The sequence below is a fragment of the Notamacropus eugenii genome, chromosome 1 (assembly GCF_028372415.1).
Source record: "Notamacropus eugenii isolate mMacEug1 chromosome 1, mMacEug1.pri_v2, whole genome shotgun sequence".
Lineage (NCBI taxonomy): Eukaryota > Metazoa > Chordata > Mammalia > Diprotodontia > Macropodidae > Notamacropus > Notamacropus eugenii.
In genome coordinates, this window is record NC_092872.1 from 81624045 (window position 1) to 81646463 (window position 22419).

The 22419-nt window shown below is 36.6% G+C and overlaps 1 protein-coding gene across 2 annotated transcripts; it reads left to right on the plus strand.

The window, feature by feature from the left end:
- Positions 1-10: 10 nt before the first annotated feature.
- Positions 11-21204, plus strand: PALB2 (partner and localizer of BRCA2). Of its 2 annotated transcripts, none has more exons than XM_072607455.1 (13): positions 11-137; positions 815-874; positions 1021-1111; positions 1863-3296; positions 4726-5531; positions 7662-7742; positions 10190-10351; positions 10849-10934; positions 11413-11571; positions 12576-12692; positions 17316-17403; positions 18683-18831; positions 20654-21204. In XM_072607455.1, the coding sequence occupies exons 1-13, from the start codon at positions 90-92 to the stop codon at positions 20862-20864; spliced, it is 3492 nt and encodes a 1163-aa protein (XP_072463556.1). In that variant the 5' UTR covers positions 11-89; the 3' UTR covers positions 20865-21204. The 2 variants fall into 2 exon arrangements, with proteins under 2 accessions (XP_072463556.1, XP_072463565.1); XM_072607464.1 differs by having other exon boundaries at positions 5209-5531.
- The last annotated feature ends 1215 nt before the right edge of the window (positions 21205-22419 follow it).

A 22419-nucleotide genomic window follows, 5' to 3' on the forward strand; every position in this document is an offset into this window, starting at 1 on the left:
GCCTCGGCGGGGCCGGGGCCCAGTGACGCCCCCAGAGCCGGAGTGAACCGGAAGGAGCCGCCCCGCCATCCTCTCCGGTGACCGCAGCCATGGAGGACCCGGCGGGGAGAGTGCTCAGCTGTGAGGAGAAGGAGAAGGTGCTGGCTGGGAGTGGGGGGAAGGGTCTTGTGATGTCTGGGGGGGAGGGGCGGGGAGGGCTTTCCTCCGGAGCGGGGGGGAGGGGATCTCTCCTTGCCCCCTCCCCCGCCCCTCCTCTCTCTGGACCTCGTGCTGCCTCCTGACGCTTTAGAGCCCGCGGAGGGCTTCCCGTAGAGGCTGCTGCCTCCTTCGACCCCCGCCCCGAAGACTTGGCCACCTCCTCTTACCGCGCAGCACTGGAACTCAGGTTTTCCTAAGCTTCCCGAGGTCCCGCCACTGTGCTGTGGTTTGTCTTTAAATTTGTGCCCCCAGGGCCTGGCACAGTGCCTGGCATTCTGCAAGCACTTATTAAGCCCCTACTGTAGACACGATGCTGAAAGTTGATGATGTCACGCCCCAAACACCTAGCATCCTTGTTGGATTGAAGTCCTGGTTCTGGAACGCTCGTTCTCTCCATCTCCCACCCCCGGCAGGGGTGAAAAAACACAAAACACCCAAACCTGAGATGAGGAGGAGGAAAATCTGCAGAATGTTTTGTATTCCGAGAGCGTCAGGGACGCAGAAATCAAACCGCGTGCTTCCTCTGCTCTCTGCGAAAGCTTTGACTCTTCCTTATCTGCAGTTTGGTGTTTCTGTGGAGGTGTCTAATTCCAGATTGTTGCCTTTCTCTCTCCAGCTGAAGGAAAAACTGGCCTTCTTAAAGAGAGAGTACAGCAAGACACTGGCTCGATTGCAGGTAGGACCTTCTTTTCCTGAGAAGCTCTTGCTGCTTTTGCAGATGACTATTATTTTCATGTTACTTATTATCACTTTATTGGAATACATTTTGAGGAAACTTAATTTTATTGAACTTGCTCCTGGGTCTGCTTTTGTTTTGTCTAGCGTGCTCAAAGAGCTGAGAAGGCAAAAAATTCTTTGAAGACTGAACAGAATTGCACACTTAAGCAGGAGTCCTTGATACAAACAAACTCAGGTAAAAATAAGCCCATTCGTTTGTATTTGCTGAGCTCATTTAAAGGTTTTTGGGTGTTATCTTACAAAGGAGACTATTTTTTGATATTTTTTTTTATGTTTAGTCTTTATCTCTCAGCTTTCAAATATAAATTTTAGTTAAGATGGGGCAAAAGAATTTAGAAAAGAAAGGAAAAGAACTTGGAAAAATGGGTAATTCTTGATGAAGTATGGGGGAAACACTTTTTGTCAGTGAAATTCTCAATGTAAATTAGCTTTAAGATTATGGTAACTAGCAAGCTGTTCAAAATTTGAATGTAGTACTGTATTGTAACGTCTTTAAGGGCTGGGGAACATTTATCTTTGTATCTTTCCCACAAGCTACAACAATGCACTGAACACATTCAGAACTTAGTATTGTAAGAGTAATAACTTTTAATGAATAGTAACAACTTATATTCATATAGCACTTTTGCATTCCTATATACTATCTTTTTTTATCCCTACAACATCCTTTTGAGGTGAATAGGGCAGGTATTATTATCCTCATTTTATAGATGAGAAGATTACATCTCCAAAAGTTCCTATTTGTCCTTGGTTACCCAGTTGGTAAATAGGGGAGATGGGACTTAAATTCAGGTATCTTTTTTCTTGGTCTACCAACTTTTTACCACTTTAGTTGAATATCTCTTTTATAAAGTTTGTTTCATTTTTCACTTTAATTGTAGTCTAGTGCCTAATATGCTAGTCATCAACTATTTTTGTTTCCCCAGAGCCAGAAGACAAAGTATGTCTTGGTGATAAATTAGCAACATGTACACTACAAATTGATGCCTGCCTTAATGCAGAAACCAAGGAGAAAACAGCTGTCACACTTGACTCTGAGCCTGAGTTATTGAGCACAAGTGATGGCTCATCAGGAGCATATCCTGAACATGTAGATGATAACTGCCAGGAGAATGTCCTTTATAGCGTCACTGGACCAGATAATGAGAAAAAGCAAAGTGAACAGCCATTGGTTAGAATGAAGACCCCCAAAAAGACATCAGTGTCAGAAGGAGAGGAATCTTTCTTTGCCTCTGACTCACTTGTAAATGCTGGACCAGAACAAGTGTTTGCTACAGAAAATCCCGAGTTACCAGTGCTTCAGGTAAAAAATCAGTTTTCATGTGAGAAGGAGATCCAGAATTCTCCCAGATCAATCACAGAAATCAATGAATGTCTTGTTGCTCCAGCTTCTGAACTTGAAAATGATGCCAGTGCAATTTTGAAAGAAAATAATATTTCTAAGATGGCTGCACTTTCTCTACACCATCCTTTGCAACTTGAGTGTGTTCCTCTTGAAGAAATCTGTGATAACTATAAACTGGCTACCCAGTGTTCAATGAACCGTATTCATGTTTCATCTGAAAAATTAGAGGAGGGAGGGAAAAAATATATTATCTCTCCAGGTGACAAGATGGTAAATCTTAATATGAATGTGGATAAAAAGATGTCTAGCACTTTTGCCTTGCCATCAGATGACAGAGTAAATGAGCTCAATCATTCATTAAGCAAAAACACACATTTTGATGAACAGAATCATAGCTTGAAGCCTTTAGGATCTTCTAGTGACTTACTTGATAGTAGAGGTGAAAATCTTCAAAAGAAAGAGGTCCTAAGTGAGACTGTGAGTCCTACCATAGAAATAATCTCTCCTGGTCCTACAGAAAATGCACTGAATTCTTGTACAGTGCTTGATGGTCTTCTGTTTCCTGTGGAGTATTATGTTAGGACAACACGACAAATGTCAAATTGTCAGAGGACAGTAGACCTGGAAGCTGTAATTCAGAGCCAGTTAGGTGTAAAAAGAAAAGGATTTAAGCGTAAATGTAAGCAGGTAACTAAACATTTAGATCTCTCCTCCCAAGAGCAAAGTGAACTTCCATTATCTGACCAAGGAAGTTCAAGTAGTCCTCTCCAAAAGTCTTTCTCATCAACCACTGAAGGCAGCGCTGCTGCTTTGCCCACTAAAGACAATGATTGTGCTCTGAATACTTGTAAAAGACGATCAAGTAGAAGACTCAGAGGGAGAAGATTCTTTTGCAAAAAAGGAATAAATGATCAGGACTCAGAGGTGCAAGTTTCTGATAAGCTGGATATTAAAAAACCCAAGGAAGATGTTGCTTTGTGCAAAGAAGCTCCAAGGAAAAAAGAACATGCCACAGGTAAAAAAAAAAAAGTCACAGACAAATCAAGGTGTATCCATGCTAACGTTGACAAAAAGCACCTATGTCAGTAACACAATGTATTATACATCTTCAGTTCTTTAGGCCTGTATTAGGCGTGTGTTCTGTTCCACAGAAATCAGAGCATGGTAAAAGTCCCTCCAAACATTATCTGATTCACTGGGAGGAGACTGTAATTAATGCTGGAGATGATTTGGGAACCATACCAATTGTCTGTCATTTTGAGAACCAACTGACAGAATTTTCATCTGTCTAGCCCAGCTTGGTGGTTCAGTGGATGGAATGTTGAGCTTGGAGTTAGGAGGACTGGAATTGAGATCCTGCCTCAGATGTATACTAGTTATGCCAAACCGGGCCACTTAACCTTTCTCAGCCTGAGTTTCCTAATTTGTAAAATGGAGTAACAATAGCACCTACCTCCCATCATTGTTGTGAAGATCAATTGAAATAACACATAAGAGTTTTGGAAAACTTAAAATTTTACATAAATGCTAGCTATGATTATTAAGAGCAATAATGCACTAAAAAGCTCCAAACCTATGCAGTTGCCTCTTAATAAAGTGCTTTAAGCAATTTATTTAGCCTCTCCTGGACATAAAAATTAGGAAAAGTAGAGATACTTAGTAACTATATCTCTAAAGTATTTTTAGGTTTACAAACTATTTTCTTCACAACAATCTCATAAGATAGGTAGTGTAAATGCTCCAGTTTTCTGGATGAGAAACTGAGACTCAGAGAAGTTGTGACTTATCCAAGGTCACACAGTAAGTAAGTGTCAGAACTAGGACAAGACACTTCAGACTCCTACCTAGTTTCTTTTACAACTCTATGTGTCCCGTCACAGAATAATAGACTTTCATTTCTGTTAGTGTAGGAAATCAAATTTACTAGGACTGGTTCAACACCTCCCCCCACCCCCAATTTGGGCAACTTCCTGTATTCTCTCTGGAACCAAACACATGAGCAGAAATGTCCTCACATTTCTACTTACTCTTCCTCTCTTCTATGGTCCCCATTAATATTTCCAGTCAAATCCTAAATCAAGGGATTTCTGTGTCTTAACCACTCTCATAGTTAATATTGAATTCCTCAATGCAGTTTTAAGAGTATGGTGGATGTTAAAAGTAAGGGACTCAGGGTCTTAATAGCACAGGATATCCTGTTGAAATTTAAGTGAAATCTGACATTTTTGTAGCTAGAAGGTGTCCCTGCCTTTCAGTAGAAAAAAACAAGCAAACAAACAAAAAGCCCCCCAGAAACCTTACTTTCAGTATTGTATAACACTGTAGTGTTACAAAAATTGATCTAGGGACTTGAGTCCTATCCCAAGGTATTGGATAAATGGCTGTGAAAGCTAATCAAAAGTGTTCTTCCTCTCAGGTTTTAATTTTTTTTCTTTTTTTGTTAGGGAAACAAGGTTGTATTCAAAATAAGAACCTTCATTCTTCCATTGGTAATGACTCCTTGATTGTGGATAATACCCGTTTTGATCTTTCATTTCATCTTAAGAATGAGATATTCAGTTTTAAGAAGTTGTCATCAGGCATCAACATCGCTGACTTTGACTTGCCTGATGAGGACTTTGGTATTCTTAAGTTTGAGAAATTAAAGTCTCACTCAGCACAACAGCTTGAACCCTTTGATTCAGGAGATGGTGGAAAAAAGTGTGATGATGGTAACTGTCGTATTTTGGAGCAACTGGTGCCTAAAAGGATCGTTACAGAAAAGGAGAATTTAGCAGAGGATATTATTACTGTAACAAACTCACAACCAAAAAAACCAAAACATATTCCTCAAAATATGCTACTTTTCACACCTTCTAGTACTAACCTACCTGACACAATTAACCAGCTTGAAGCAGATGTGTGTTCTCCTGTTTTCCCTGTCTTAGGTACCACTCCAGTTTTTGGCTCCCAAATTCACAGTGAAAATGTGGCTACAGAAATTACTGGACCAACTTTTTGCACACCCAGCCATACTTACTTGAAAAAAACAGACAATTTTACTGGAGATAATCAGTGTAACAATTCACCCAGTGCATTGAAATTGGGTACTAACATGCATTCATTAGGTAGGGAAGTAAAAAAACAGCCTGACCAAATAGTACGTTCTTCTGAAAGGAAATTTGACAGTGACTGTGGTTTTCAAGAAACTCTTCCACCTGTTGACTCAGGCACTTTCAGAGAAAGACCACTGTTGGAAAGCACTTTGCAGGTATGATTTTTCACTTACCTTAAATTAAAAAAAAAAGGACTGATGCCTTTCATTATTATATTTATTTTCAAATATATACTTCCTCTCACCTCAGGTAAGTCATACCTTGTAACTAACATCAAAAAAGAAAGGAAGAAAGGTGGTTTAACAAAACCAACCAACGTCTCTGTCTGTAGTATTCCGCACTCAACTTCTATGATGAAGAAAATACATTTTCCTAACTTCCAGGTCAAACTTGGTGTTATACAGTAATTACAGAATGCTCAATTTTATTGTTTTTTTCATTTCCATTGTCATTATATATGTTGTTTTCCTGCTTCTCTTTGTTTTACTCTGCATTGGCTCTAGTATGTCTTCTTATGCTTCTCAGGCACATGGTAGGTGCTTAATAAAGGTTTATTTTCTCAGGCACATAGTGGGTGCTTAATAAATGTTTACTGATCGATTGCTTTAATTCTCATTTGTCATTTTCTATGGCTAAGTCATATTTTGAAGCATTCATGTAGCATAATATATAATATATATAAATTTATGTTTATATTACATTCTCCAATTGATATTGAGTACTTTATTTCCAAGTCTTTCTAAGAGAAAATTATTGCTATGACTATACTATATATGAGAGCTTTCTTTTGGACTTTCATCTCTTTGGCATATATCCCTAGAAGTGGGATCTCTGGATCAAAGGGTATGGGCATTTTAGTCACTTTCTTAACATAACTGCCAATTGCTTTCCAAATTGGTTATACTGATTCTCAGCTCTACCAACAATGTATTAGCATGGCTGTCTTCAAGCAGCCCAACATTGACAATTTCCATCTTTTATCTCTTATTTTGCTGAGTGTGGGTTGAAACCTCAAGAATTCTCTTGATTTGAATTTCTCCTGTCAACGATTTGGGTCATTGGTCATTCATGTTAGTAGTTTTCAATTTGTCTTTTGAAAACTGTTTGTTCACATCTTTTGACCACTTTACCATTAGGTAAAGGCTTTTAATCCTTGTATATCGGCGGTAAGAGATGTTAACATTCTTTCCTAATCTAGTTCTTCCCTTATACTGATGCATTGTGTCTGAGGAAAAGATTTTCAGTTTCATGTTAATGAAGTTACCTGTTTCATCTTTTGTGATCTTTATGTCTCCTTTGGTTAAGAATTCTCTGCCTTAGTTGTGAAAGGTACCTGATTGTTGAGATATACATACATATAATCTATATCTATTTATCTATATGTATGTATAGGTTCTTAACTTTTATGTCATGAACCTCACTCAGACTTGGGAAATGGGTCTGTGACATAATAGTCTGGTTAAAACTATGGACTTCCTTTCAGAATAATATTTTTTAGTGCATAAAGTAAAATATATAGGATTACAAAGGTAACAATTATGTTAAAATAATTATCAAAATTCTAAAAAACTCATGAACCTCATGAGTTAAGAACCCCTCCCTGGTATAAGATATGAATCTAAACCTAGTTCTTGTCAAATAGGGAGTTCCTCCCAAAGTTTGTGTTACTAAGTTTATCTAACACTGAATTATTGAGTTTGATTGTTTCTATTTCTGGCTTATCCTGTTCCACTGATCTACTTTTCTATTTTTTAACCAGTACCAAATGATGATTACTGCTTTATAATAAAATCTCAGGTCTGTAAACGACTATTCCCTTCATTCCTACTTTTTTCATTATTTCCCTTGAGATTCTTAACCTTTTGTTCATAGCAAATGGATTTTATTTAGCTCAATAAATTATCCACTTGTTAAGCATGCTCTGAAGGAATGAAGTAAATGTCTGTTAAGTAATAATTAATGAGTTCTTGATGAATTGGCCCTGAAGTGAGATTAAAACATTGAAAATGCCCAGTTAGAAAATGTTTTAGTGTGTTCTTTTGATATGACTAATAATATGCTTTAATTATGATTGTATGGTTAACTTAAAATTCATCCTTAAAAACTGAAAAGTTGTTTTAAAAGAGCTGCCTTTTTAATAAAGATATATCACTGGGACTTAATGTTCATTTTAGAAAGAAAATAAAAATATAGAACATTGAAATTTTAATTAATGTAGATATAAATTTTCAGTCAGTTATGCTCATAAACTTTAAGTTAATATGCTGACTTCTTTCTCCCCACAGACTAAAGTAGCAGAACATCCTGCTGAAATTTGGTGTGATAGTTTGAAAGTCGGTAACCTACAACTAGTTTCAAAGTTAAAGGTCAGAAGGCTATCTTCTTTACATCATTGTCTCCTTAATTACTGACAAATTAGATGAGTTCTGAAGACAGAGGAAAATTTGATCATGCTACTGCCCTCCATTTAAGAAAGTATATAAGTACTCTTTAAATTCAAGTACAATTGAAGCTGAAATAAAATCAGTTCAGTCCTTTCCCTCTCCTCTTTTTTCTGTTAAAAAGGTTTTCTTGTAAGGGATGTGAATGTTTTAAATGTTTTTAGGCAGATTGTAAAAGAGAAATTACATGAAGCTGTTTCCAGGGTATTTGGCTTGTTTAAAGATTTTAAATCAAACAGGTTTATTGTCTGAGTGAAGGGAGATTATTCTATTCTTATGAAGAGAAGAAACAATAAACAAGATAGATACATTTTAAATACTGTAAATAGTCCTTTTATATATTCTAGATTGATGCTTGTCCCTATAATCTTTTTGCTACAATTTCATTTAGCAATGCAATTAATATTTAATTGGTCACTGGATTGCAGGGTCTAATTGAGTCAAATATAGCTATAACTTTTGAGTTCCTGAAAACTGAAATTAAAATGAACATGGTAGTTAATTCCTGGATTAGCCCTTTTCTCCCTAATCTCCATCCTATGTAGGTGGTATTTTTGGTGTGGACATGCCCTGATTAAAGTTAATTGTTATTTTAAAAGTCCACACCTATAAAGTAGGAAGTGTCCTTCACCTTACAAAAATATCTTCACTTTACAAAAGGATTTGCTAGTAACTTCCCCTTAAGAAGTTTTAGAAAGAATCCTAGACCTTCTGGGTACCTAAGGATGAATTATTTGAATAGAAAAGCTTTTATTAAGCACTTATTTTGTGGCTGGCAGCTAAGTGCTGCTGATCCAAATGCAGAAGCAAAGATAGTTCTTGCCTTCCAGGAGCTCATGTTCGAAATGGGAAGACTATAGTGTAAGCAAACTGGTGTCCAGGAGGGGGCACTTTAGACTTGAAAATTACTGGGATGGCTATTGAGGCCTGTTCTTGGCCATGTTAATTTTGATCTTGGCTCCAGAACCGAAGGAGCAGCAAGGCTGCTGGTGAGTTTGTTGTATCCAGGGAACAGAAGAGTGAAGCATGGCTTAGGTATCCCTGATATAATGGGCCAGGTGAGGCAGTCACCAGTCTGGCGATCTTTTTGAAATGTGCATAAGACTCCCTAATTTATAGGTGTGGACATTTAAAATAATAATAATCTTTATCAGGGTATGACCACACCAAAAATGCCATCTGCTAAGAATGGTGATTGGCAGAAAGGGATAATCCAGGAATTCGCTATTATGTAAGCTCTGATTTCACTTTGCAGCACAGTAGTCCAGTTCTGCTATATCATCTTACAGGTGGACTATAGCTGAGAACCAGAGGGGTTAAGTGACTTGTCTTAGGTTATAGATATAATAGTATGTGGAAGCTGGAGTTGCAGACTAGGTCCCAAGACTCCAAATCCAAAGTGATTTACATTGCACACTATACCTTAACTCCTTTACTGCATTTATCATAAAATTTGATTTAGACTCTTGATTAGTGCACAGAGCAATGTATTTTTACTTGCTGATACTTAACCTTAAGTTTTTTATTCTTGTGGTCAGGAAAATGAGGGGAAAAAAACACAACACTTAAAGCAAGTAAATCCTTGCAGATACAATGCAGGCATCCTCTTACATTTCATATCCTTCACATCTAAAGTGACTGTTGGAAAAGGTTTTTGTTTTTTTCAGGCCATTTGTAGTTTAAAATTGGGTGCCAATCTTATACTGGAAATTGGGACTTAGATGTTTGTGTTCAAGTCAGTGAATCTGGAGCATTGAGCACTATTGGGTGCTTGGGAGATACAAAGATGTTTAGAATAAAGTCTTACTCAAAGTTTAAAGCTCTTACAGTACAATTGGCAAGACCCATGAATCTAATTTTCCTTCCTCCTGAATAGAACTTTAATTTAATGCTCTACTTTATTTAGGGTCCTATCAAATTATTACTTTTGAATGTTTTTTTGGTAGAATTATCTGCATCTCAGATTCTCATAGGTTACCTGTATATCCCTTCTCTGAAGCATGAGGCCCCTATTTGTACAGATATCCCAGACAGTTAATCATCAAGCCTCCACTTGGATCTTTCTCATGATGAGGAAGTAGCAAAATTTACATAAAATAAACAGTGTTATAGGTGGCAGCAGGGAACTACTAACTTTGGAGTCCAGAGACCTGGCTGTGGATCATAACTCAGCACCTGAATTTTGTTTGACCTTTTGAAGTCACTTTGGTTCATTTTTCTCACCTATAAAATGGAGATTATAATACTTGTAATGCTTTCTCCAAACAAAGGGTTGCTGCGAGGGAAATACCTCATAAATCTTAAAGAATGATTTAAGTATGTGCTCTTGTTATTATTACTTCACATTAACTGCTGTTACTCCTTTGTGACAGAATCTTTCAGATTCCTGTTCTGTGGATGTGAGTACTGTGTGGTGGGATGTAACTGGCTATAAGGAGTCATGTATCATAACTGCCTGTGAATTTACAGTTTCTCTCTGGAAATCTCTGGATAACTGGCAGTGGAGAAAAGTTTACACATGGCACTTCACAGAGGTAGGAATAAGAGATATTTGTAGGTGGGATTGACCATAAAAAGAACTTGATTTGCATAAGGATAAAGAGGTACACCTTACCACAAAGCAAAACTTGGTAAGCAAAAAAAAGTCTACATCTCTGTTATTATACAAGCCCCATTTAAAGTATTTGGAATTTTGTCATTTTTAATTTGACTTTGCTTTTACCTCTGCTTTCTAAAACATGATCCTCCATGTTATCATATTGGTTAATTTTTTCTTGGATCACAGAACTCTTTGTTCTCAGAGTTTTATTCATAACCTCTGATAAACACTAAGAAAAGAGATATTTGTAGATGTAGTATTTGGGGGAGGGGAGAGTCATGTCACTTTACTACCTATGGGAGAATGCTCTGGCATTGTAAAAACAAACTAGAATGTGATTAAGAACTTTGGAAATTTAATAAAATGAATGAAAAATGAAATAAATAAAGCAGTCAAGAAATGGTTCTTTGTTGTTGTTGTTGTTTGATTTAGATTCCCGTACTACAAATTATTCCACTTTGGGATACTTGTAATCTTGTATGTGTTGCTTTGGGACATCTAGAAATTAGAGAAATCAGGTATGTAAATGAAAAATTAAACTAGCAAATTTTTATTGAGTACCTCCTGTTCTCTACTAAGCATTAAAAATATCTATTTATACTATGAATTTTGAAAGGATTTGAATTTTCCTTAAAAGAACAAGACCTATAAACTCTTAAGCATTAAAATGGCATTCTTGAATTGCAGTATGTTTTAGTGGAAAGAATGAGGTGTAATCAGAAGGCCTGTATTCAGATTTTCTCTCTGATTCATGTTAGCTGGTAGACCTTCATCTTTCTGAGCCTTAGATTTTGCTTGTTCAGAAAATGGAGGGATTAATAATACTTGTTGTGAGGGCAATGTTTTGTAAACCTTAAAATACCATGTAAACCTGAATTAAAAATGGCTTTCTTTTAAAGTGTGAATTAGCAAAGATATGCCATTTATATACCTCCAAAAAATTCCTTTCCATATTTTAATCTATTTCTATGTTTCTTTCATTCTGATTTGTTTTAGATTATTGTTTTGTTCAGATGATGAATACTTAAAGCAGTCACTTGTAAAATCTGGAAATATAAAAGCTGTACTTGGACTTAGACACAAGAGGCTAGTCTGTAGCAATGGGACTCTTCATGATCACCAAGTAGACCTCATGACCTTTTCAGGATCTGGAAGGTAAAAGAAGCGTTGCTTACACAGATATAGCTTTTGCATTTTATAAGCTAAGGAGCTGGTTTGGTCACAGGGCTTAAAGAATAAATTGAATGACAAAAGGGTGGTTTCCTTGTTTTATGGGTGTACATGGAAAGAGCAGAGGACAAGCTGAGCATTTATGAAAGTTTTTACAGAAACAATTCAGATATATAGCTGGAGGAGGCATAATAGGCGAAAGTGGTAGATTAGAAAGGTCAAGACATAACTGGGAGCTCTGGTACAAGGTAGGTCTGTTAGCAATCTCACTCAAAGTGAGAATCTGATAAGACCTTAGCCTAAAATGACCATGGTCCCACATTGTATCCTGGGCTATCCCCAGTCGTCCTGATGAATATCAGGCTACTGTACCCAGATGGCTTTGGAGTAGAAATTGAGGCTGGTGACCTTGCACAAATCAGAGTCACCTGCAAGTCATGTCATCATCTTGATGTCATGGTCCTCTTCAAGAACAAAGGACAACCACAACAAGGTCTGTGAGCAAAGCACAGGTTTTTCTGGTAGGAAGACAATGGGAAAAAATTGTTGAGGAATTAGAAATTATGTCTTTGTCCTATTTTATCTTGAATGGTATTGGAGAGTTATCTTTATTCAATTTAACATTTTCTGTTTTATCTCTAATTTGGCTAAAAGGCAATAGGCAAGAAAAGACATAGAAATTTTCTGTTTAGAAAAGAATAGAATTAAATTTCTGCTTTGTTATCAAATAATCTTTAAAATAATGAATGAATCCTAAGTGTCTGTGCCACTTTTGTTATGTAGAAAAACTAAATTCTTTCCTTTAAGTTGCTTATACCCTTAAAAAGGTGACATTAAGAACTTTTTAAAGTGTTTTCTGTTACTAAAATTTTGTGGTTTGACCTTTTTTGGGGGTACTGGCTTACTTACGGGGTAGAGTTCAGTAGAGAAATTTGCCTAGGAAAATCTTTGGTATGAGGTTCTATTTCTTAATACTCTTTAAAATATAGAAGTAAAGAAAAACAGACTTTGATGTCTCCAGAGGAAACCATCCTGGCTTTTGCTGAGGTTCAAGGCATGCAGGATGCTCTGCTGGGCACAACCCTGATGAGCAATATTGTCATCTGGTAAGTCTGCCTTTTGTCATGAATTTTGAAGTCAGTAGACAGTAAAATTTCATTAATTCATTCCTAATGTGGAAAGTCAATTTGAATTACAGAATATGTGTACATGTGTATGTGTGTGTGTGTAGATTGTTTTTTATTTCCCACAAGAAAAATAATCTGGCGTCCGCATTATTCAGCGAACCCAACCAGCACCTCAGCTGTGCTTGATAGTGTGTGCAGTATTCCATACCCATATTCCCTTATTTTGGAACGAAGGAAGGGAATTGATGTTTTTAAAAATCTTTTCTTTGGGGTCAGCCTTGGTCATTATAATAAAATATTTTTAAAGAAATACAATTTCATTTTTTTCAATTATGTATAGTGACCAGAAGTAGTTTTTTAAAGTTTTTGAGAAGATGAGATGAAGGGCTTCGGTGGGAGGGTCTTCTGACTGGACATAGAACAAGGGAAGTGCCTAGAAGTGTCTGACAAGCTTTCTCTAAAATCTGGAAATATAAAAGACAGTTTGGACTAACAGTATTAATTGTGGTATAACAGTAGCACAGTTTATGATTTAAAAATAATGTTTTTCAAAATCATGGTGAAAAGCATTATTGATACAAAGGCATATTTTGTTGTTGTTAGAAGACGTAGCTATTTTATGGTTAAAGAGTTTTGTTTTTGTTAAAGGTTAAAGGGTAACTTTTGCCCAGAAAACGCACATCTATTAATCAGTATATAATTTCTGTGGAGCTGGAGTACATACGTGATCCCTTTGTAAATCATACTCTTTGTCTCAATGATTCTGATAAGACCTTTCAACTTTCCACCTTACTTTAAACCTTGGGGTAAACTTAAAAGTTTAGGTGTTTTGAATGGAATCTCATTACATTAATATACTAGGGGATGGTTGATGCTAGGGGAGACAATATCAATAAGATAGTATCCCTGACTTTATAGAGTTTAGGATTGAGGATTGGAGAAGAGGGTAGAAAGTTCATGTGACCCATGCCCAAAATTTCAATATAGTATAACAGAGTGTACAGGAGAATGTAATTTAGAAATAAGAGCTTCAAAGTTCTATGTGAAGTCAGCAGAAGAACCATTTCCTTTTTGGGGAGGATCAGGGAAAGCTTCATGAAAGAGGAAACCCACAATTCCCTTTATCTCTACTTATGTCATCTTCTGGTCTAGCATATGAGGGCAAGATGACAGGTTTAATCTTCAGACAAAATGACGTGTTTGCTTTTTCTTCTTTCTTGACTTAGGTCCTTTCAGTTAGTTCATTTAGGTATTCTTGAATGAACAAAGGATAAACACCTCCTTTCCTTTTGATAAGGCCTTATAAATTATCATAGGTAGTTTTTATGTATTATATTGTGATCTGCAGCTTAGCTTATTGTTTTACCACATTTGCCCAAAGCTTGTTCTGTTTTCAGCTTTCCTTTTGATTTTGTGTCCTTACTGTTTGCCTTCCCCATTTGGCTGTATCCTCGTCGCACACTCTTTCAAATTCATCCTCTGCATTTTCAGTGCCATACATTACCCTTCTTGTCAAACATTTTCAATGATTCTAGGTTGCCAAGAACATAAAATGGACATCTCTAAGCTGGGTGTTCACGGTCCCCCCTCAATCTGGCCATGACTTACATCTCTATCTCTGTCATTGAATACTTTCCCCTGTGAGTTTTTCCTTATTTGAGCTGCCCTTCTTCCTCCAGAATATACCAAGAAAATTACCAATTCTATATCTGTTCATGTATTATGGAATTACCCTTTCAGCATCTCCTACCTATTACTTTGTTATTTGTATTACACATACACACACACACACACACACACACACACACACACACACTCACACACTCACACACTCATACTCTATTAACACCCATTATTTTATACCAAGAATGTATATATGTGTGTATGTATGTAAATATACATATGCATATATGTCTTGTGTGTATGTATGTACAAATAAACAGTGCTCTTGGTGCTCAGAAGGAGACATCACAGTCATGGGTAGTGGTTTGGAAAGCCTTCATGGAAGACTTGAGTTAGGCCTTAAAGTCATAATAGAATTTGCCTAGGCAGAAGAGAGGGCTGGTGGGGGGTGGGTGGAGAACAAGTGACATTCCAAGAGCAGGGTGAGCAAAAGTAGAAGCAGAATACAGTGAAAAGGGGTGCTTTTGGAGAAATAGAAGGATTACTAAGTTTAAGAACCTACACTAATCCAAAAAGCATTTATTAAATGCCTAATATTTACAAGGTTCTATGTTAGGCACTGGGCATATAGAGGAAGTTGAAATCATTAGATTTAGACCTATATTATAGAGGTTGTTTAATGCTAGGCTAAAGAACTTAGGCACTGTTTTTTAAGTAATGAGGAATTATTAAAGATAGGGAAGTAGCATAAGAAAAACATAACTTTTAGAAGGCTAAATCTGGCAGCAGTGTGTAGGATGTATTGGGTAGAAAGGAGACTGGCAGCAGAAAAAGCTGTTTTATTAGCAGCATTTAGGAAGCTGCATTAGCTATCGCATTAATTACATTAATCTATTGCATTAATAGACTGAGAATAAGATGATAGAATCTGCATTATGATTATGGAGGGAATGGGAAGGGAGACTTGGATGAATATTAAGGAAGAATCTATGTGAGTTGTCCCACTGATTAGATATTAAGTGAGAATCAGAGATGACTATGATTTAGGTCATGGATAACTGAGAGAATGAAAGAAATAGGGAATTTAATGGAGAAAGAACTAGTTTGGAGGTGGGGAGGGAAGATTTCCCATGTTTAGTTTTAGGTGATGACAAAACATCTAGTAGAAATACTCGCTATATAGTTGGAGAAAAGCTGTTGTTCAAGAGAAAGATGAGAGATGAAGAAGAAAGATTTGGGAGTCCCTATTATAGAGCTTGGGAAAGCAGAAAATTGCTGAGCTTGAGTTTTAATTTGGAAGATGATTAACTTTACCACAATTGAGTAGCATCCTGCTTCTTTTCTTGCCTAAAGAGTCTAGGTTCCTGGGACAGGCCTGCACAACCTGCAGAACGCCAAAGGATTTTCTCTACGTACAAAGCATGTTTTCTAATACATTTTTCACAGACCGCCAAAATCCTTCAGCATGCTGCAAGCAGAAGCAGTTAACTGGCCGCAGGTTGTGCAGGCCTGTTCTAGGAAGTTCAAAGTAGGGAAGTCAGTGTTGTATTATTCATGCCCTAGTTCTGAAATGAAGTTTAATTCAATGAACATTTTGTTAAGCACCTAATAATGCAAGATATTGGACCAGGTGCTGTGGATATAAAAGGAAAGGAATCCCTGCCCTCAAGGAGCTTGCTTTTCTTTGTGAAGTTTAGGAGAGAGCCCCATTGGCATTCTGAAGCAGCATGCTTGTGCACAGCCAGTCACAGTCTTCCCCCAGGATTCCTAGGCAGACCAGTTTCTGCTCTGAGTAATCAAATTCACTCTTAGTTTTCATAATGCTAGTTAAAGCTAAGTGGAGGTTCTGTTATACTTCTGCATTCTCTTTTTTTCTCTGCTTTCTCATTTCATATCTTTTCTTTTGCCTTCCTTTTTTCTCCTTATTCCCATGTAATTTCTTCTTATTTTTCTGAAAGTTCTGTTATCATTTAGAAGCAGCTGGGTGGTACAGTTGAGTCAGGAAGACCTGAGTTCAAATTCAGCTTCAGACACTTACCAACAGTATGGCACTGGGCAAGTCACTTAGCATGTGTGGTTTAGTTTCCTCATCTATAAAATGGGAATAATAATAGCACCTATTTACCAGGGGTTTTGTGAACCTCAAATAAGTTTATTTGTAAAGTGCATTGCAAACCTTAAGGTGCTCTTTAAATTCTAGTTTATTGTTATTGTTATCTTACTCAAGTCTCCCCCATCCCCACCAGATGAATTGTTTTGATTCTTGCTCAGTCAAATTTATTACTAAGGGAACTTCCCAGACTGTCATGTGTCTTAGAAAATTTAGACATCACAGGATGTTATACACTCAAAGGAGCTGGAAAGCTCTAACCTTGGTTGTGTGTTAATCTCCTGAACCTAATAGAATGAAACATTAAAAGATCTCTGTTAATGGAGTTTTTCTTTTCAATTCCTAATGACACAGTAAATCTCTATTCATTTTCAATTGTATCTGGCTCTTCATGACCCCATGGGGTTTTCATGGCAAAGATACTGGAGTGGTTTGCCATTTACTTTTCTAGCTCATTCAGGAAACTGAAGCAGTTGGGCTAAGAGACTTGCCTAGGAGTCTTACAGCTAGCTATTAAGTGTCTGAGGCTGGATTTGAACTCATATCTTCCTGACTCCAGGCTCAGCACTCTATCTACTGAGTCACGTGGGTGTCCTATGACATAGTAAATTCAACCCAGTTTAATGTGACAGTTTAGCCGAGTTAGAGAGCTAATGTGTAGACCTGTAATTGACTTACTCTATGGCTATAAACAAGATTAAGTTACTCTGTCCCTTAGTTTTTCAGTAATTGATTTGTGGGGATTTTGTGAGAGAATGCATAGTGTGAAATTCATTCAGTTCCACCTAGAATGAAAGTAATGGCATTCTTTCTTGAACACTAAGTTGCCTATTTAAAGGTTATAAAAATTCTTGTTTCATTGGGTTTAGGAATTTAAAAACTGGTCAACTTCTGAAAAAGATGCAAATTGGTAATTCCTACCAAGCTTCAATCTGTCACAAAGCCTATTCTGATATGGTATGTATCTTTGTTAAATTTTAGTGCCTTATTTATATAGGAATAGGAACTTGATAAATTCCTTCTCCCATTTCCTTTATTTTTACAAAGGAGGGTAAGTACTTCTGGTGTCATGAAGGTCATGGATGAAAAGGCATTTTAGAGCAAAGTAATAGGATTGATTCTTTTTATAGCTATAAATTCAGTTGCTATAAGTATTCAAGGGCTATTAGCCTTAGCATGAGCCAGAAGTAATGCTGAAAAGTATTCTCTAACATTATCACTAGCATCCTACCTGACTAATAAAATTTTGCTTTTAATAAAGCTGCCAGTTATGCCAGATTGTGGTGAGTTTTTTGTGATAAGAATTTTTTTTAAAAGAGTGATGAATTAGTGTCAAACTCTTCCATATTTCTATTCTTTTTTTCCAATATAGAAAAGAGAGAAGAAGAATGTTTTATATGTGGTGTATTAGACCATCCTTGATTTACAAGTAGCCCATCAACATGAAAAGCTCTCTGAAGCCACCGTCGTTAGCAGTGGCAGCCCTCGCAGGTTTAGTGGCTGCAGGATGTTACCACTGCCAGGCTATTGGGAGATGTGTTCCTGATATCCAGAGTTGAAATCTAAACACATTTCCCATTTAAAACAGTCTTTGGAATTGTTAGGTTTTGTAATACCATTAGTTCCAGGTTATAGTTCATCTGTTTTATGACTGATCTGGGAACCCAGTCACTATAAATACTGTTGTTTTTATGAGAAAATGCATTCTGAGTTCCAAACAGCTTACCTAAAAATAAACTTTTGAAACAGTATGGGTTGGAGACTGTGTGCATTGAATGAACAACTTAACCGTTTCTCAGTGTCCTGAATTTATTCACTCCCCTTTGCCAGTTTTTCAGTGAAAAAAATGGAATGTGAAAATAGCAGTAAACATATTAGACAAGGAAGGAGAAATGCTGACTATGGTATAAAACTGGTGGTTGGTAGGAGTAAATAAAATGGGCTGTTTTAGTGGATTGCCCAGTGGGAGGGATAGTCTTCTTCTTCCATGTTGTGTCCTGGCAAGACAACTGATGTGTATCACCTCATCCAGATTGACAGTGGATTTATTTATTCCTATCTGAAAAAAGCTAAATCAGTGGTTAAATCTTAGATGTTAGTATCTATGCTCTCTCTGTTAACATTTTATGGAACAATCCAGCATCAATTTTATTTCAATGCTACCAAATTGTTATTTTAAAAAAATGAAAAATTTCCTAATGGTTTCATTGACAATCTATTTTTCTCTCCAAATTAGGGGCTCCTGTTTGTTGTTTTAAGTCATCCTCATGGCAAAGAAGTCGAATCAATGGGAAGTCCTATATTTCGGTTGATTGTAATTAATCCTAAGACAGCTCTTAGTGTTGATGTGCAGCCCTTCTCACTTCCCCAAGGCCATACTGGAAGGCAAGTGTACAAGGGCTATTAGATAAAGTCTCATATTTCTTAAAAATAATTGTCTTCAAAAGGTTTGGGGGCAGGGGAAGAGGTCAGGTGACCATTAAATTCCTACATGGGAAGAAGCAGTCACAATATCTGACTTTATAGAGGGCTTTAAGGTGGTCAGAACACGTTGCAAGCATTTCACCGAATCCACAAAACTAACCAGGGAAGGAAGGTGACCGATGAGGAGCTGCCAAAATTAGTTTTTTTTAATCACTAGACTGATATCTGTATAATCCATTATATTTTTTAACCATGGAATTATTTATTTATTATTTATCATCTCACCTAGGTGCCAAAAGGCAAGTAGTTTTTTTAATCACTAGTCTAGCTGATAGTTATATTATCCATTGATTCTTCTTGTGCATAGTCCACAGTGAGAGTGTTATATAAACAGCAGCTAGAAATATGGCACGTTCATAAATTAAACTCTAAGATCCCTACGTTTGGATGCTGTTCCCATGTGGTTTTATTGGAGTTTAGAGCAGTGCACTTTGCTTTTCGTGTGTGAGCCAACTTCATCATTTGAGCTAATGCATGTCTCTTCTACTCCCTACTCTGTGTGTTTCCATAAAGAAAACTTAAAAAACACTACCATCACACTACCTACTTGGAAGTTGCATATATTCCTACTAGAAACCAGATATTTTTGTTTTATAGAGCAACAGTGAAATTCTCCATTTAAAGAAGTCTTGAGAAAAGGTTCTTTAGTTTATTTTGAAATAGCTTATGTAGACATCTTTGTTTTGAAATCATTGACCTAAAGTCAATCTCAGTTCATGGTCTCTTGATGTCGCCTGATGTAGTCTGAATTCTCTGTCATTAGTATAGAAAATATTTAACTCCTGGCACTGTATCATTGATAATGACATCTCCCAGGATTTCTTAGAGTGGATAGTACTTATTTGTAATGTATCACTTTTTATTGTTATGGTAATCAAAACCTATCTTAGGGCTTTTGTTTTTAGAATAAAATTTCTCTGAAAATTTTGCAATGCAGTCATTTTATCTTAATTAATAATATCTTAGTCTTAATTCAACCCTTATAGTTGAAATGGCAATTTTCTTTTTATAAAGCTCTATATATGTATGTGTATGTTCTGGATTTCTTGTCATATGCACTGTCCTAATCAGGAAATTGAAGAAACTGTAAGATCATAGATTTAGAGCTGAAATGGAGCTTAGAGAAAATCAGATCCAGTCCCCTTATTTTACAGATATAGAAACTGAAGCCAATAATCAATAATCAATAAACATTTATGGAGTACCACTACTGTGTGCCAGGCACTGCGCTAAGCACTAGAGATGTAAACAGGGGCCAAAGACAGTCCCTGCCCCCAAGGAGCTTGCCATCTAACGGAAGTGACTTAGGTAAAGTCTTGCAGGTAGTAAAGAGCAGAGTGGAGATTCTAACCCAGATCCTCCCGCTACATATTCAGCCTTTTTCTTACTTTGGCATGCTCATTTAGAGGTCATCTAGTCCACCTGAGGCAATTTTATAAATGAAGAAACTAGAGGCCAGTGAGGTGGTAAATCCACTTTACAAATTAGCAGAACATAATGCATTGTAACATAAATATGTGGATGTGGCCAAGTATATCAGCTAATTGTCAAAACAAATCCTTCATCACAGATTCATTGAGAGATAAATGTAATTTGCTGTGGGCACTAGATCAGCATTGAGTCATATTGTGTTTTTGCCTACTTGAAAGGGAAGTATTCTTTGAATTGTGTTAATGTAATTTAAATGCCGAAGTTATATTTTGTTTTCTGTGCTTGGTATCAGGTTTCTGGATGGCGAGGTGAAGGATAATTTAGCAGCAGCTGTACTAACTTCTGGAACAATAGCTGTTTGGGACTTGTTTCTAGGACATTGTACTGCTCTTCTTCTGCCCAATTCTGATGGAAATTGGTCTTTTGTTAAATGGTCCGGTACAGATTCTTGTCTGCTGGCTGGACAGAAAAATGGAAGTGTGTTTGTGTACAGCTACATATAACGTTAGGCAAAGAGGAATGCAAATGGATTCATGGACATATGTGAATGCCTTCAATATCTCTGGGATTGTAACTCAAAAGGAAAGTGACTGTCATCCTTTGGAAGCAAATCAAGTATTTTTCTACTGATAAATTCTCTGAGGTAGTTTCATTTTAATCTTGTTTATTTAGAAGTTTATTTTTGGTTCTGGAGAGTATGCTGACTTTGAATGTTTCATTAATATGGGGTTTTTTATTGTATAATTTGGTTGATATTTTTCCTCGGTTCCACATTTGCACTGAAATGGACAATCTAACTGATAACTTGAACTTGAAGTACTAATAAATTTTAGTTTTGTAACATTCTGGTTGGAAAATAATTTTTTTCCTCATTTACCTATTATAATAAATTTTAAGAATTGTAGGGAAAGGGAATTTTTATATAGTCTCTGGAATCAGTGAGTTCAAATTTGATAGTAATTTTTGATTAGCTTATTGTATTATGGTGATCTTCAATTAAATACCTTTTATCTCCTTCCCCCCCCATCCAGAAAATTTGCAAAGTTGACAAAAGAGGAGAATGTTTAAATGTTGGAGGGGTTATGAGAAGACTGGCACACTAATTCATTGTTGGTAGAGCTATGAGACAGTACAACCATTCTAGAAAGCAATTTGGAATTATGTCGATAAAATAACTAAAATGTCTATACCAACTGACTCAGAGTTTCCATTACCAAGCTTATTCCCTAAGGAGGTCACCGATTATGAGAAAGTCTCCATATGTACCAAAATATTTATAGCAACACTTTTTGTGTTAGCCAAGAATTGGAAACAAAGTAAATTTCCATATACTGGGGAATGGCAAAATAAAATGTGGCCTATAAATATGATGGAATGTTACTAGGTTGTAAGAAATGATGAATATGATAAATACATAGAAACATGGGAAAATTTACACTGTCAGATGCAGAGTGAAGTAAAGACAGCCAATGACGTATGTACAAGACAACAACGTAAACAGAGCAACCACAAAACAGTCACGTTGAATCCTGCAAAATTTCCAAGAATGAGAATGACTCCAAATAATCGATGTGAACAGTTAGTCTAACCCCGCCTTTGCAGAGTTCCCTGGGAACGATGGCGCATTGCATTTATTTTTAGCTTTTATTGATTAGTTTTGCTGGGGGTTTTTATCTTTTCCTCCTTTTTTCTTCTTTAAAAATTATTTTATGGGATGGCACTCAAGGAGAGGGAAGGCTATTGGGAGAAGTTATGGTGATAAAAGAAGGTATCAATGAAATTTTATTTTTAAAAAAAGACTTAAAAGGTAGGCTGAAGCCATGTTTTGAAGGGTCTTAAATGGAAGAGTTTTTATTTGATCATAAAGGAGATAGGGAGTTACTGTAGTTTATTGTTTAGAGGAATGACAGAGTCAAATCTATGCTCTAGAAAAATCACTTTAGTAGTTGTGTGAAGGCTAGACTAAAGTGGGGAGACATTAGAGTGCAATTAATTCATGTGGGCCTACAGATTAAAGCTTGTTAAAAGCTAAGTGCTCTCTATTTTCTTTCCTATGTT